Consider the following 12429-nt stretch of genomic DNA (forward strand, 5'->3'; position numbering starts at 1 on the left):
ATTTACGTATTTTAAGGGTTTCGGGAATATGCGCGCAAAAATGGCTCGCTAGCGCCCCCTACAATGTTAAAAAAATTGAGCCCCTGCAGTGCGTTTAACGTAGACTCACGAAACTTGGTACACACATGTATCATGTCAAGATGTACAAAAAACGTCATTGAAGCCATACCCTAAACCCAACAGGAAGTCCGCCATTTTGATTTCAAAGTTCGAAATTAGTGCGATTTTGGCCATTTCCACGTCGTACTTTAACGAACTCCTCCTAGAGATTTCATCCGATCAACTTCAAATTCGGTCTGTGCCATCTTAAGACATTAAAGATGAAAAGTTGTTAAAAGAAAAACTTTTCGTCATAGGGCATGGCCGTGGCGGGGCGGCCATTTTGTGCGTTTCGCCGCCGAAACAGGAAGTGGGTGTAACTCGAGTGTACATTGTCCGATTGGCTCGAAACTTTTCAGGATTCATAAGAGTCCAACCCTGAGGACAAATAAAGGCCGATATTTACTTAAAGTCATAGCGCCCCCTAGTGGCAACAGGAAGTAGGCCTAAAAGTCAAGGTGCTATACTTTAACGAACTCCTCCTAGAGATTTCATCCGATGTACTTCAAACTTGGTCTGTATCATCCCAACACCTTAAAGATGAAAAGTTATTCAAAGAAAAACTTTTCGTCTGACGGTGTGGGCGTGGCGGCCATTTTGAGTGTTGAGCGATGAACAAATAAATTGTTGTAACTTGAGTGTACGTTGTCGTATCTGCCCGAAAATTCTCAAGATTGACAAGGGTCCAGGCCTGAGGACACCTACAGGCCATATTTGACTTTTGGTCATAGCGCCCCCCGCTGGCAACAGGAAATGCGCCTTATATGACAAACATCATCCGATTTACATGAAACTTAGAATGTGTGGTCTACATGTGATAATGAGCCGGCCCCTATAATATAACCACGCCCACTTACTCAGGCCACCCCCCTTTCATAACATTTGTACCGTTTAAGGTAGAGACTTGTGTGAGGTGTCATTGAACTCAGCAGAGAGTTGCTTCTTCATTGGTGATGTTTTGCCCCGCCCCCTATGCTTAAGCCACGCCCCTTTTTATAACTGGTGACCCATTTAAGGAAGAGTCTTGTGTGAGGTGTCATTGAACTCAGCAGAGAGTTGCTTCTTCATTGGTGATGGTTTGGCCCGCCCCCTATGCTTAAGCCACGCCCCCTTTCATAACATTTGAACCATCTAAGGTAGAGTCTTGTGTGAGGTATCATTGAACGCAGCAGGGAGTTCCCTTTTCATTGGTGACGATTTGCGGTGTCTGAGTGCCGCGCAAATGCACGGTCGCAAGGAGCGGCGACCGCCGGTGACCCCGACGCGCTCAGAGGAGCGAGGGCCCGTCCAACGCTGCTTGCAGCTTTAATTTTTATTGTTTTTTACTGATCGGGGATCGGCAGCGGCAGTCAAGGTGGGCGCGGACAGTCACCAGTGTCTGTCCAGAGTGTCTCGTAGCTTGCCAGCCCTTGGCAACTAGTAAAAAAAAAAAAAAAAGTCCATTTTTACAGAAACTTCTTCCGTGATTCCAACAGGAAACCACGCTTTCAGGCCGTTATTCCCTGCAGTTTGCAGATTATCTGTATCTGCATTTTATTTGCCTGTTAACCCATAAAGTTAATTAATTAAAAAGTCTGCTACTTTGGCTGTAGCGGAGCCAAAGTAGCACACTTTTTAATTCATTAACTTGGGAGAGAAAATAAAAAACTGCACGTTTTTCAAAAGATTTTATTGTGCAAAAAATTGTTATGCATATGTCCTGGGCTCAAAGGTAGGCATTGTGTCTCCTTAAGAGAGGAAAAAGTTAAAAAGTCCATGTGAACCGGACCTTTGAGAGATACTGTACTAGATGAAGTGTTTTGATTAAGACTGCTGTGATCTTAAAAAAAGAAAAGAAATGGAGTCGTGCTCTGTAGTTTGTCATCACTTGCTCACATTCTTCATTTGCAGGGCGAGTACACGGCTTGCAGCCCCAGTAAGAAAGGGAGCAAGACTTGAGTGATAATTCAGAGACTGTAAAAATAAATCGGATTATCATCACAGCTTTTTTTTTTTGTTTTTTTAGATTATTTTTTAGGCTTTTCTGCCTTTAATTGATAGGACAGCTAGGTGAGAAAGGGGAGAGAGAGGGTGAAGACATGCAGGAAATCGTCACAGGTCGGATTCGAACCCTGGACCTCAGCGTCGAGGCATACACCTCTCAGTATATGTGCGCCTGCTCTACCCACTGAACAACCCGGCCACATCACAGCTTTTTTTAATTATCATTTAATTGTGGTTACTTCTATCCTTCAACTCATTTGAATGCACTATACATACTCTGAATGGGCCTGTCATTTATGATGCTTTGTGGGGAAACATTCTAGTTCTTTCTATTATTGTGCGCTCGAAGAAGGATGACGCACATTGTATCACAGCCATCAGCAGTGTTGTCTTGACCAGAGCATCATTGTTGTTCTCAGCTGCCTCAACTGTAGGTTTAGGTATATAGGCTTAGCCGGAACATTTCATGCTACAGGTAATACTTAGAAATGTGTCTGTTTGCACATTAACAGAACTAAGTAATTACCTGTGGTTGTTTTCAGATTTATGCATGACCGGTAAGTCAGTTAACAGTGTGTTAGATACTGTGTGCAATCCACGGTTGACTGTTCAAAACACTATCAATACTTCTAAGAGACTGTGACAGAAGAAGTCTCTCTTTTTATCTCTCTGAAGACATGGTTTTTGCAGAGACAGCATTTTACAAAAATGTATCAGCTCTTTTCAAAGCAGATCTTTATCTAAAACGAAATACTCCCTTGATGAAATTCTTTCATAAGGATGACTAAGGGCGCAAAGCCCGATGCAAGTGTCTTTGCTATTAAGACCGTCCAGCGCCCACGTTGTTTAAATAGTAAATGCACCTGCGCCCATGGGCGTGCTGGTCTTACAGGGAGGTGTGTTCAAGTGAATTCTTGGCGTATTACTATCGTGAGGCAGCAGGAAGTGATCACACCATTGACCAACAAAAACCTGGTCTAAAGTCTATAACGCAGCATTTCATTGTTATTTTAACAGCACATGAATGTGCCTAAGCTTGTGCACAGCGCACACACACCATGCTTGTTACACACACACACACAGGGAAGCGCAGCAGCACACAAACATGCAAAAGATTACAAATAAAAATATTACGGTGCAAATCCGCTATCATAATAGTAATGGGCCAAGGTACAAACGCACCTGGCTTTTAAAGGGAATGGGAGATGACACTCTGATTGGTTTATTGCATGTTACGCCCAAAAACACACATGTGCCAGAAGGACAATTGTAAATGTTTCACCATTTATGGAGAGAGTGAGCGATGAAGTAAGAATCCAGTTCAATCCTTCCGGCCATCAGGCAAAACATTTCCTATCTCCCTTGGATAAGTAAGACAGCCTGCCATCTCTTCTCATCTCTTTCTAATCTTGCTCCCCGCTCTCATAAGCACTGAATGCCCACCTATGATGTCAATAATACTTAGAAAGCCTGATAAATCGTCAGAAATATATAGTATATATTTGTAACTGGGCACTTAAGTTGTCTGTTTATCCTGTTATAAACCCTTTTGCTTATCTGTTAATTTAGAAAATACTGATGTGCAAAATGTACTATCTTAAGAATCCCATCAGACTCACTTCAGAAATGCACCCAGTTGGGAATAAAAATTAGAAAAAGAGCCTGACAGGTGCTTGTTTTCATTCCAGGTGACATCACTCATCAGGCAGGATCCGCTCAGCGAGCAGACAATGTTTGGTGTCTAATTTAGTTTTCCGTAAGCAGAAAGGTAGAGCCTTTTAATGAATGGTGATGGAACAGAGGCGATTAGAATGCATGGAATTAACTTCATATGGCTTGAGTGTAATCAGTCTTTTTTCCCATCTTTGAATAAAGTGCAAGTCTATCAATATGGGCTTTGTTTTACCATGTGTTTTACACCATTAGCCCAACTACCAGTGTTTGGAAAGTCAAAGAAGTAATGAACTGACTAATGAAGCAGATGTATCCAACTGTTGCTTACTTTGAAGCCACCTTTAGTACAGGTTTACTGGAAGTAACATCCTATCTTGTTTTTGCCATATAGTTGAAAAGAACTACAGTATATACATGTGCTGGGTTGAAGCTCTCGTATAGCTTTCCACTTTAGTGTGAATATCAAACTGTTGATTGGGTTTGTGGCAATTATGAGTCACAGTAAAGAGATTTGGGAATAGCTCTCAGCCCCTGCTGCCACATTCCCATTTTGATTCAGAGTGCTGTGGACTGCTGCAGTGTTATAAGATTGTAGCTCTGCCTCTGCATCAAACTCATTTTACTTATATCAAACTGATAGTGATATATTTATTTCTCACGTAGCTTGTGACATTTTATTTTCTAACAAGTCTTCAAGTCCAAACCCTGGCTGTGGCCCCTGAAGGTTAATTACAACTGTATAAACAACAGTATAAAGTTGTCAGGCAGAATTTCTAAACAGCATACTGAATTTCTTTTTAACAGAAATGCAGGAAAAAATGTTAAGCTTATTCTGAGGAAGGCACTAGAGTGAAGTTCATAGTGCAAAAAGAAACTGGTTAAAGCCTGGGGAGTATTAATGTGCAATTTTAATTGCAATCAGCGCATTCAATTTTCATTTTTCTTGTGTACAAGTAAAACCTATTTTTACAGTCTATAGTGGAAATGGATATGAATTAATGAATGCTTTATTTTCAACATGTAAAAAAACAAAAACAAACTAAAAGAACATGTCCGAAAAGGAATTGGAAGAAGAAAAAGCTTATTTAATCCAAGACCCTTTTCCACTACTAAATAATAATCATCATGAATAGCTACATATTTACATCATACGTATTTATATCATATTTAACACGTTCTTTACAATCTCTTACATAAGTATATTTACACACCACAAAGAAAAGAAATTTTACCTATGTATATAGTGACCATAAAAAATAAATAATGTAAGTAAACAAACAAGTATAGTACCAAATCTGACCAGATATTTGATGCCAGCTTTCATTACTACTACTACTACTACTACCTTTTTCATCACACAAATTATTTGTGTGTGTGTGTGTGTGTGTGTGTTGTGTGTTTCCCCAGGTGTGGCTGCTGCCGGTGCTGGAGGCGGTGAAGGTGTCTCCTCTCATAGAGAAGGTCAGCGACCACAAAGACTTCAAGAAGCTGCTCAGGACGAGAACCAACGTTCTGGTGGTCTACACCAAGACAGGTTAGAGAAGACAGACACCCTCTCATAATAGATCTTTTTTTGGATTAGGCTGTGGATTATAACAGAATATGGACCTGGTTAAAGGGGATGATATTAAGAAAAAAACGTGTCTAGTTGTGTGGTGAAATTTGCTGTCAGTATAGTTATGTTATGCTAATACATATGTTCTCATATGTAGCAGCATACATTTCTGGTTGACCATCCATTGTTTCTGTCAAGGGAGGAGGCGGGGACAGCAATCCTGCTAGACCATTATAATAAGGGCTCATGGTTAATGCTTGTTATCTCAATGACTCTCAAACCGCTTGTCACTGTAGAGGATGTTGCGGAGTGCTGTAAATATATACAACATTGGATGTTATATCTAATGTCACAGATTTCATAGACATATAATATGTTGTATTTAGTATGTCAAACAAATAGAAAAATACACCCTTTAACTTAGAGGTGTGAATCTTCACTGATCTTCCGATTCGATTACGATTATCATGTATTCGATTCGATATCTCAATGCATCACGATACGTCAAATACATTTTTCTATTAAAGCCATATAGGATATTTAATTCATAGCTTTTCAAGCTTCAAAAACAAAACATTCTGCAGTGCTCTAATACTAAATAAATTGGATACATAAAACTGCAGCACTGAGCACATGGTACTTCAGAATATGTAAACAGAAATGTTGTTAGGCCTACAATAAATTGTAAACAGAAATAATCGATTATGGCCCAGTCGATTATCGATGCAGCATCGTCCATGTCCGCAATTCGATGCATCGATTATTTGATTCATTTCAACACCTCTACTTTAACTATACATTTTATATTATTTTATTGTAAAATCAACATTTTCCTTCTTTTATTTCTTGAAGAGCAAGCTATGCTTTTAGTGCTGAGGTCAATATGTACTTGTAGAAGTGCATAATTCACCAAAGCATTTTAGTTGTGTTTGAAAGACACACACAACAGCTGCATCCAAACAGCTAAGCTTTTTTTTAATGAATTCATAATTTGTGACATCTGGTGATGATGCACAAAACACTTAGGACCAGAACCTTTTGACTGTCTCTCCCCCAATTATGTGTTGGCTCCAACATCCTGATTTAGCGAACTCAAACTATACCAAGTAACAGATGTAAGATGAAGCCTAAATGCAATTTTCTTCAAGTGTGGATGAGTAAGTACAGCACAAGCATGATTATCCCAACAATTCTGACATTATGGACACAAACACAATGGGCCCATTCACATAGCTAGTGTAAGAACACTTAATAGCCATGCATTAGTGCAGTTCATTGTCTTCATTTGTACTGTACACAGTGTGTCACAATTTTGCTTTAATACTGCATTAAATTCCTTGAGTCACCCTCTGTAATAAGAAAATGGAATTGCACAGTTACACTTAGCAAATCTGATGTAAGTTAAAAAACATCTTACCACTGTATATTAAGATGCATTTAGAATTAATGTTTTGTGCAGCTTTAGCCTGCAGCATGCTTTAAAGGGATGATCACGGTGGTCTATCTCAGTAATGAACTTGGAAATACTTCTGTTACATTATAGTTTTTTTCCAACTATTAGGGAACCCTTAATGCACCCCAGTAGATTTCAGTTCCATTTTGATTTGCATATTTCTGAGGTGAGGAATGCTCTCAGCAGGTTTGTAGATGGAGCTGCTTGCTACTAGTTTTTCTATTTAATAGACCCTCCTATGCCTCAATAAGCAGCAGAGGACCCTCAGAACCTTTAGGCCATTGAATAAGGCTTCCGCGTATCAAGGATTGGCTCTGATTGATCGCTGGCTGCGGTGTCACACAGACATTCCTTCTTTGCAGGTTTTCTGCCACACTGGTTTAATGTCCTCCTCGGCAACTAATTATCTGACCACTTTAAGCCACATCACATATTCATTCCCCCTCTTGAGTAAAGACAGCCTTGCCCTGTTCCTTACCCACAAGCCTCTGACTTTCTGCCGTCAGTCACATCCCTGTTGAGTTTTGCTCTAGTTGCTCTAGCACCCATCAAACTTTAACAAGTGAGCTTATTAGAAAATCCACCAGTATCTGCTCCATACATGGTAATAAACTGACACTGAATTTCCAGATGTTTTTGTTACCGACCCGGTGCGAGGCGGGACCCTGGGGAGCCATGTCAGTGCCCCTATATCTAAATATAGCTTTGGCCTGGAGTGTTTAGAGGAATTGTTCTCTTTATGCAGTGAATAACACATTTGGTTTCGGGGGGGGGAAATTATGTATTGTGTTACACAAGGACTAGAATTTTACACTTTGTTTACTTTCCTCGCAGGAATCTACTTGCTTGCCATATCTGATGAAAATCAGTAATAGTGCTGTGTGTTGTTGGAGCTGGTGAAGTTTATTACACACTAGTTTCTCCTCTTTCCTGCAGAACACAAACTGCACAGCTCAGCCACATTTTCCCAGTGACACAGTAGATTGCGTTAGTCTCCAGTGTTGAACGCTCCATCTCGTCCATGGATGTTCATCAGCATTGCTCAGAAAATGGTAGTAAGCAGTGTTGCAGCAGGTACAAAGTAGAGTTCGCCAAAACATACCTGCTGTGCTTCCTCCGTTTGCTGAAAAGTTGGTCTGCTTCAGCAGAGTCTTTGTGCCACCATATAATCCTCACATCCCCTGCTTAGTCACTCTATTGTAAGATGTTGAAAGCTGATGTAACTTAAACCCCCTCCCTGAACCCATCCAGTGAAAGGTATTAGAAAACCCTCTCCCATCACCCCTCCATCCCAAACTCAGTGATCTCTTTCTTCGGTACTTGGTGCTTTAGTAAGACACTGAGCTCCACTGTAACTCAATTCTTCTTCATAGGGTCTGACATGACAGTGTCCTCTGTGTCTCGAGGCTCTGGGTTGTCCTCAGCTATTGAACGGTTCTGGTGACAAGGCTGACCATGATTTATTCTCTGTGTCCTGTAGCTACATCAGGGGACTCCCACCTGAAACTGCTATCAGATGTGGCCCAGACAGTAAAGGGCCAAGGGACTATTGCCTGGGTCAACTGTGGGTAAGTAATGGGATGATTTAAAAAAATAAAAAAATTAAACATGTTGTAGGTTGTTCTTCTCCTTCGATCACACCCATTGACTCCCTGTCTTTTTCCCCGACATTATGGCCTCCTTTGTACAATTTTCTGACAGCAGTTATAAAGGCAGGTCAATTTGCTCCTCCCAAGAATGTCTCCACTGTCATCAATCTGCACAATTTATGGCTTTTCTACTGGGGTGTAAATGGCCTTGTTCCACTGGTTCTTTTGTAAGGGTGCAATTTGACAGTAGGCTACTCACTTATTGGAGCTATTGAAGCTTTGGGTCTAATGTGTTAAATCTCTTCATACCATTTAGGTTCACCCTTCTCAGTTCTTTTATGGGAGTTTTGTTCTCCCTTTTGTGTACATAATGAAGGCCCTTGCTGTGTGGTGTTTATTTGCCCTCTACGGGTAAAACCAAAAGATGATGATTCATGTCGTTATTTGTCAGAGTTTCTGTATCTTTCAGTTTCTGTTATCATTTTGTAATTTTGTTTAAATGTGGTTGTATGCCTCCCATCAAGAGTGCTTTGTGTGTTGTAAGTATTCCTGATAAGCGGTATCAGTCGTGTATGTAGTAGTGAAATGATTAGTCAATCTATTTGTCGATTCCAGGGCTAGGCTTTTTTGCTACTAGTGCCAATACAATACTGGTACTAACACCAACACTTTGAGAAATATACACACTACTTAACTATTTTGATAATCTTTGAATAATATTTAGTCCTTTTTTGTAAAGGTTTTTTGGGGGGGGCATTTTAAGCCTTTATTTGACAGGACAGCTGAAGACAGGAAATGGGAGAAAGAGTGGGAAACACATGCAGCAAAGCGCGGTAAGGACTGAGCCTTTGTACCAGGGCGCCCCTAGTCCCTTTTTAAAGCAAAATGCCAAACATTCTCGAGTTCCAGCTATAATAAACCTAATTGTCTATGTAATATATTGAAAATTGACAAAACGAGCAATTTTGAAACGTCACCTTGAACTTCAGGAAGTTGTGATGGTAATTTGTGATCCAAAGTCATTTTCTGACATTTCATGGACCAAGACATTTATCAGTTAATCAATACTGAAAATAAATAGTTGCAGCCCTACTTGACACAGTTATGGACACTCGGTGCTACAGACGCCATTTTTTTTATCATTGTAAATCGAATACTTGGCCGTTACTTGGACAAACGAGCTATTTGAAGATGTCGCCTTCAGCTCTCAGTAATCACGATGGGTATTTTTCACTGTTCTTTGACATTGTATTGATAAAGCAATTAATCGATTGATCAAAAAATAACCAACAGATATTCAATAGAGTTATACCAACAGTCATTAGTTTCAGCCCTAGCCTTATGGAAAATATGTTTTCTTTTTTAAAGCATTATTTTATTATTTTCTCTATACTCCACACACTCTTTCCCACAGAACAATACATCTGTCATCTGTCTTTCTGAAGCACATCTATTTCCAGCCCACACTGTGGAAGTGTTTGCATTAGGCAAATGCTAGATACTCCCAAGACACTGTCAAGAATTGTTTTCTTTAAGCACAACTTGCTTTGCTCCCCAATGATCTGACTTTAGCTTGTTGTTCTTTCTGCCCTTCCTGGTTTTCAATTCCACTTACTTTCATTTTTTTTTTTTACCTGTCAACCCATCAACTGCATGAACTGTCTTCCTCACCAGAGAGGAAAGAATGTATCATAAAACAGGAAACTGCGATGAAGGCAGTAACTTCCCTTTGACACCTGGTGCTCATTGCAGCATTCACAATCTCTCTCAAGCTTATTCGGGATTGAATCCCGAGTGTTGGCCAACAGACAGGAAGAGAAACTAAACTCAAAAGGCATTGTCTGATGTTTTGGTGTCCACATCTTTCTTCAAAGACACTCCATGATACGCGTTTTTATTTTACTGTTTACTTTTCGACTCAGTTACTGTTTTTGTCTGGGAGAGTATGGTATCATCTCTCTCTTCCTTCGCCAACAATTCCAGCATGCTAGAGAGTGTGCTAATGCTAAGCAGAGAGTTATACTTGGCCAGATTCTTGCCAGGGGAGCTAGAGCGAGCCGGGTTCATCACTGCAGGACAAATGGATCCGGTGCCAGGCTCTGTAGAAAAGCATTGTGCTATTTGGCATATTTCACCACCATCTCAAATGGGCCGGTTCCAAATTGAAGCTCCAGCTGCGAGCTCATGGTGGACAGAGGGAGAGAGAGAGTAAAGCGCATATCACAGCGTGAGAACGGTCAGCCCTGCCAAGAAAGAAGGCCACCAAGGCCAGAATGACACACTTTGAACAGATGACAGGCAACTGAGTGTTGGCCAACAGGGATCCATGAGAGGGAAGGATGATCTCATACAGGAAGGGAGTACAGGACTGTGCTGCCCTGCTCCCATTCTTTTACACATTTAGAACAGACATAGGGCATGGTAAGAAACTTGGTCTTGTCTGGATCAATGGAAATAGCAGAGCACCAACAAGCACAGCACGGATTAGGATTTGTGCTTTGGAATAATTAAATGGCATGCCAGGCTTCATCCTCTTTGCATGATGAACCCATCATTGATCCTTTACAAAAGGGAATCTGTTGACTTTGGCCTAATTCAACGATTTGGCTCCAACCTTTTGTATTTATAGATTCCCCAATCTTAAAGGTGCACCTCGCACAACCACCTTGTTGCGTCAAGTTTTTTTAGTTGGTGTACTAACCCAAATAATATCTCACAAAAGTATAATCCACCTTGAGGAGCCATGAAGTAGTGACGCTGGGAGCAGGGAAATCTTTTTAGAGTGCCTTATTTTATTAATTAAAATATTGATATTTAATGCCAACGGATCAATTTTCACATTGCATGAAGGACGATATATTGCCGTATCAATATTTTGTCCCACCCCTACTGCTTAAACAAACAGGGTTATTATCGGCAAGTTTAGTGAGTGTAGACCTTTTCTTCTACTTTTGTGATGAGTAATGTGTTTTGTGTCCTAATGTGTCTTAATCCTAACAACACATGATTGGCCAATAGTATTTCTTGGCATCTACTGTGCTGTGACAGTGTATATCCTCACCTCATCGTTTGTCAGCACCTTATAACTTACCATCAGCCTTCACCCCCGGCTTATCCTCCTCAACTCTACTTTAGAGTCATAGACCTCCGGTGCTGACGCAATGACTGACGTTACCCTAGAGATAAATGCACAACAGTTGTGCTCATCCGGGCATCTGATGAACTGTCATTCATGGCCTTTGTTCTTTCTGTACTGAACATTAGCTGGTGAGTCATTCTAACTTCTCTGGCCTTGCATTTGTACTGCGGTTAAGAAACATAATGCCACGCAGCCTTTTTCTCTGAGTGAGTTTTACTGTGCATGTATGACCAAAGGCCATTTCCATTGTTGTATTGGTCCATACGCAGGTGTGTGGCCTTTTCAATCTTTCAAAAAAGTGTCATTTAACAATACCTGATGTAATTTCATGTCAGCACTGTATACAGCTCAGTTCAGTTACTTTTATTTTCGTAACAATCAAGTATCAAAAAACTGAGGAGGACACGCTGTTGGATGCTGTCCTCCTCTCCTACTTCAGTGCCTAACAAATCTATCTCTTTCTCTCCCTGACCCTGTCTTTTACTGGTTGAAGCCTGAAAATATTGTAAGAAAGTAATAACATAACTAATTACGCTGGTCGGACTGTTCAGCTCTGTTTCAGACAGACTGGTCAGTTCAGGCTGGTCCTCATCCTCAACACGTGCCTTTTTCAGTCGCGGAAAATACTTTTCAATGCTCATCTGGATTGAAGCAGCAAACATTCAGTGTAAGAGTAAAAAATGACATAACATTATTTATTATACGTTTATTTGATTCACAGCTGCTATATAGTGTTTTGACCTCGACAAACCAACTGCATTTTACCGCAAACTTGCGACTAGTTAACTTTCCAAAGCATGCGCAATCGCTTGTTTGCTAAGAGACGGGTCGGGACTCCAACATTAACACACTGACAACATTGTATTCAGAATATAAAATATTTTCATAGCACTTTTTAATGTGTGATTGTGTAAAGGTGTTCACGAGATAGATACCA

The 12429-nt window shown here is 40.5% G+C and overlaps 1 protein-coding gene across 1 annotated transcript in view; it reads left to right on the forward strand.

The window, feature by feature from the left end:
• The window catches only part of pdia5 (protein disulfide isomerase family A, member 5), a 65484-nt gene that overhangs the window by 8459 nt on the left and 44596 nt on the right, over positions 1-12429 (forward strand). The window contains exons 2-3 of the mRNA XM_031323651.2: positions 5164-5290; positions 8245-8332. Coding sequence (XP_031179511.1) covers positions 5164-5290; positions 8245-8332 — 215 coding nt within the window. The remainder of the gene's footprint in view (positions 1-5163; positions 5291-8244; positions 8333-12429) is intronic.

This window comes from Sander lucioperca, chromosome 8 (assembly GCF_008315115.2).
Source record: "Sander lucioperca isolate FBNREF2018 chromosome 8, SLUC_FBN_1.2, whole genome shotgun sequence".
NCBI classification, from domain to species: Eukaryota; Metazoa; Chordata; class Actinopteri; order Perciformes; family Percidae; genus Sander; species Sander lucioperca.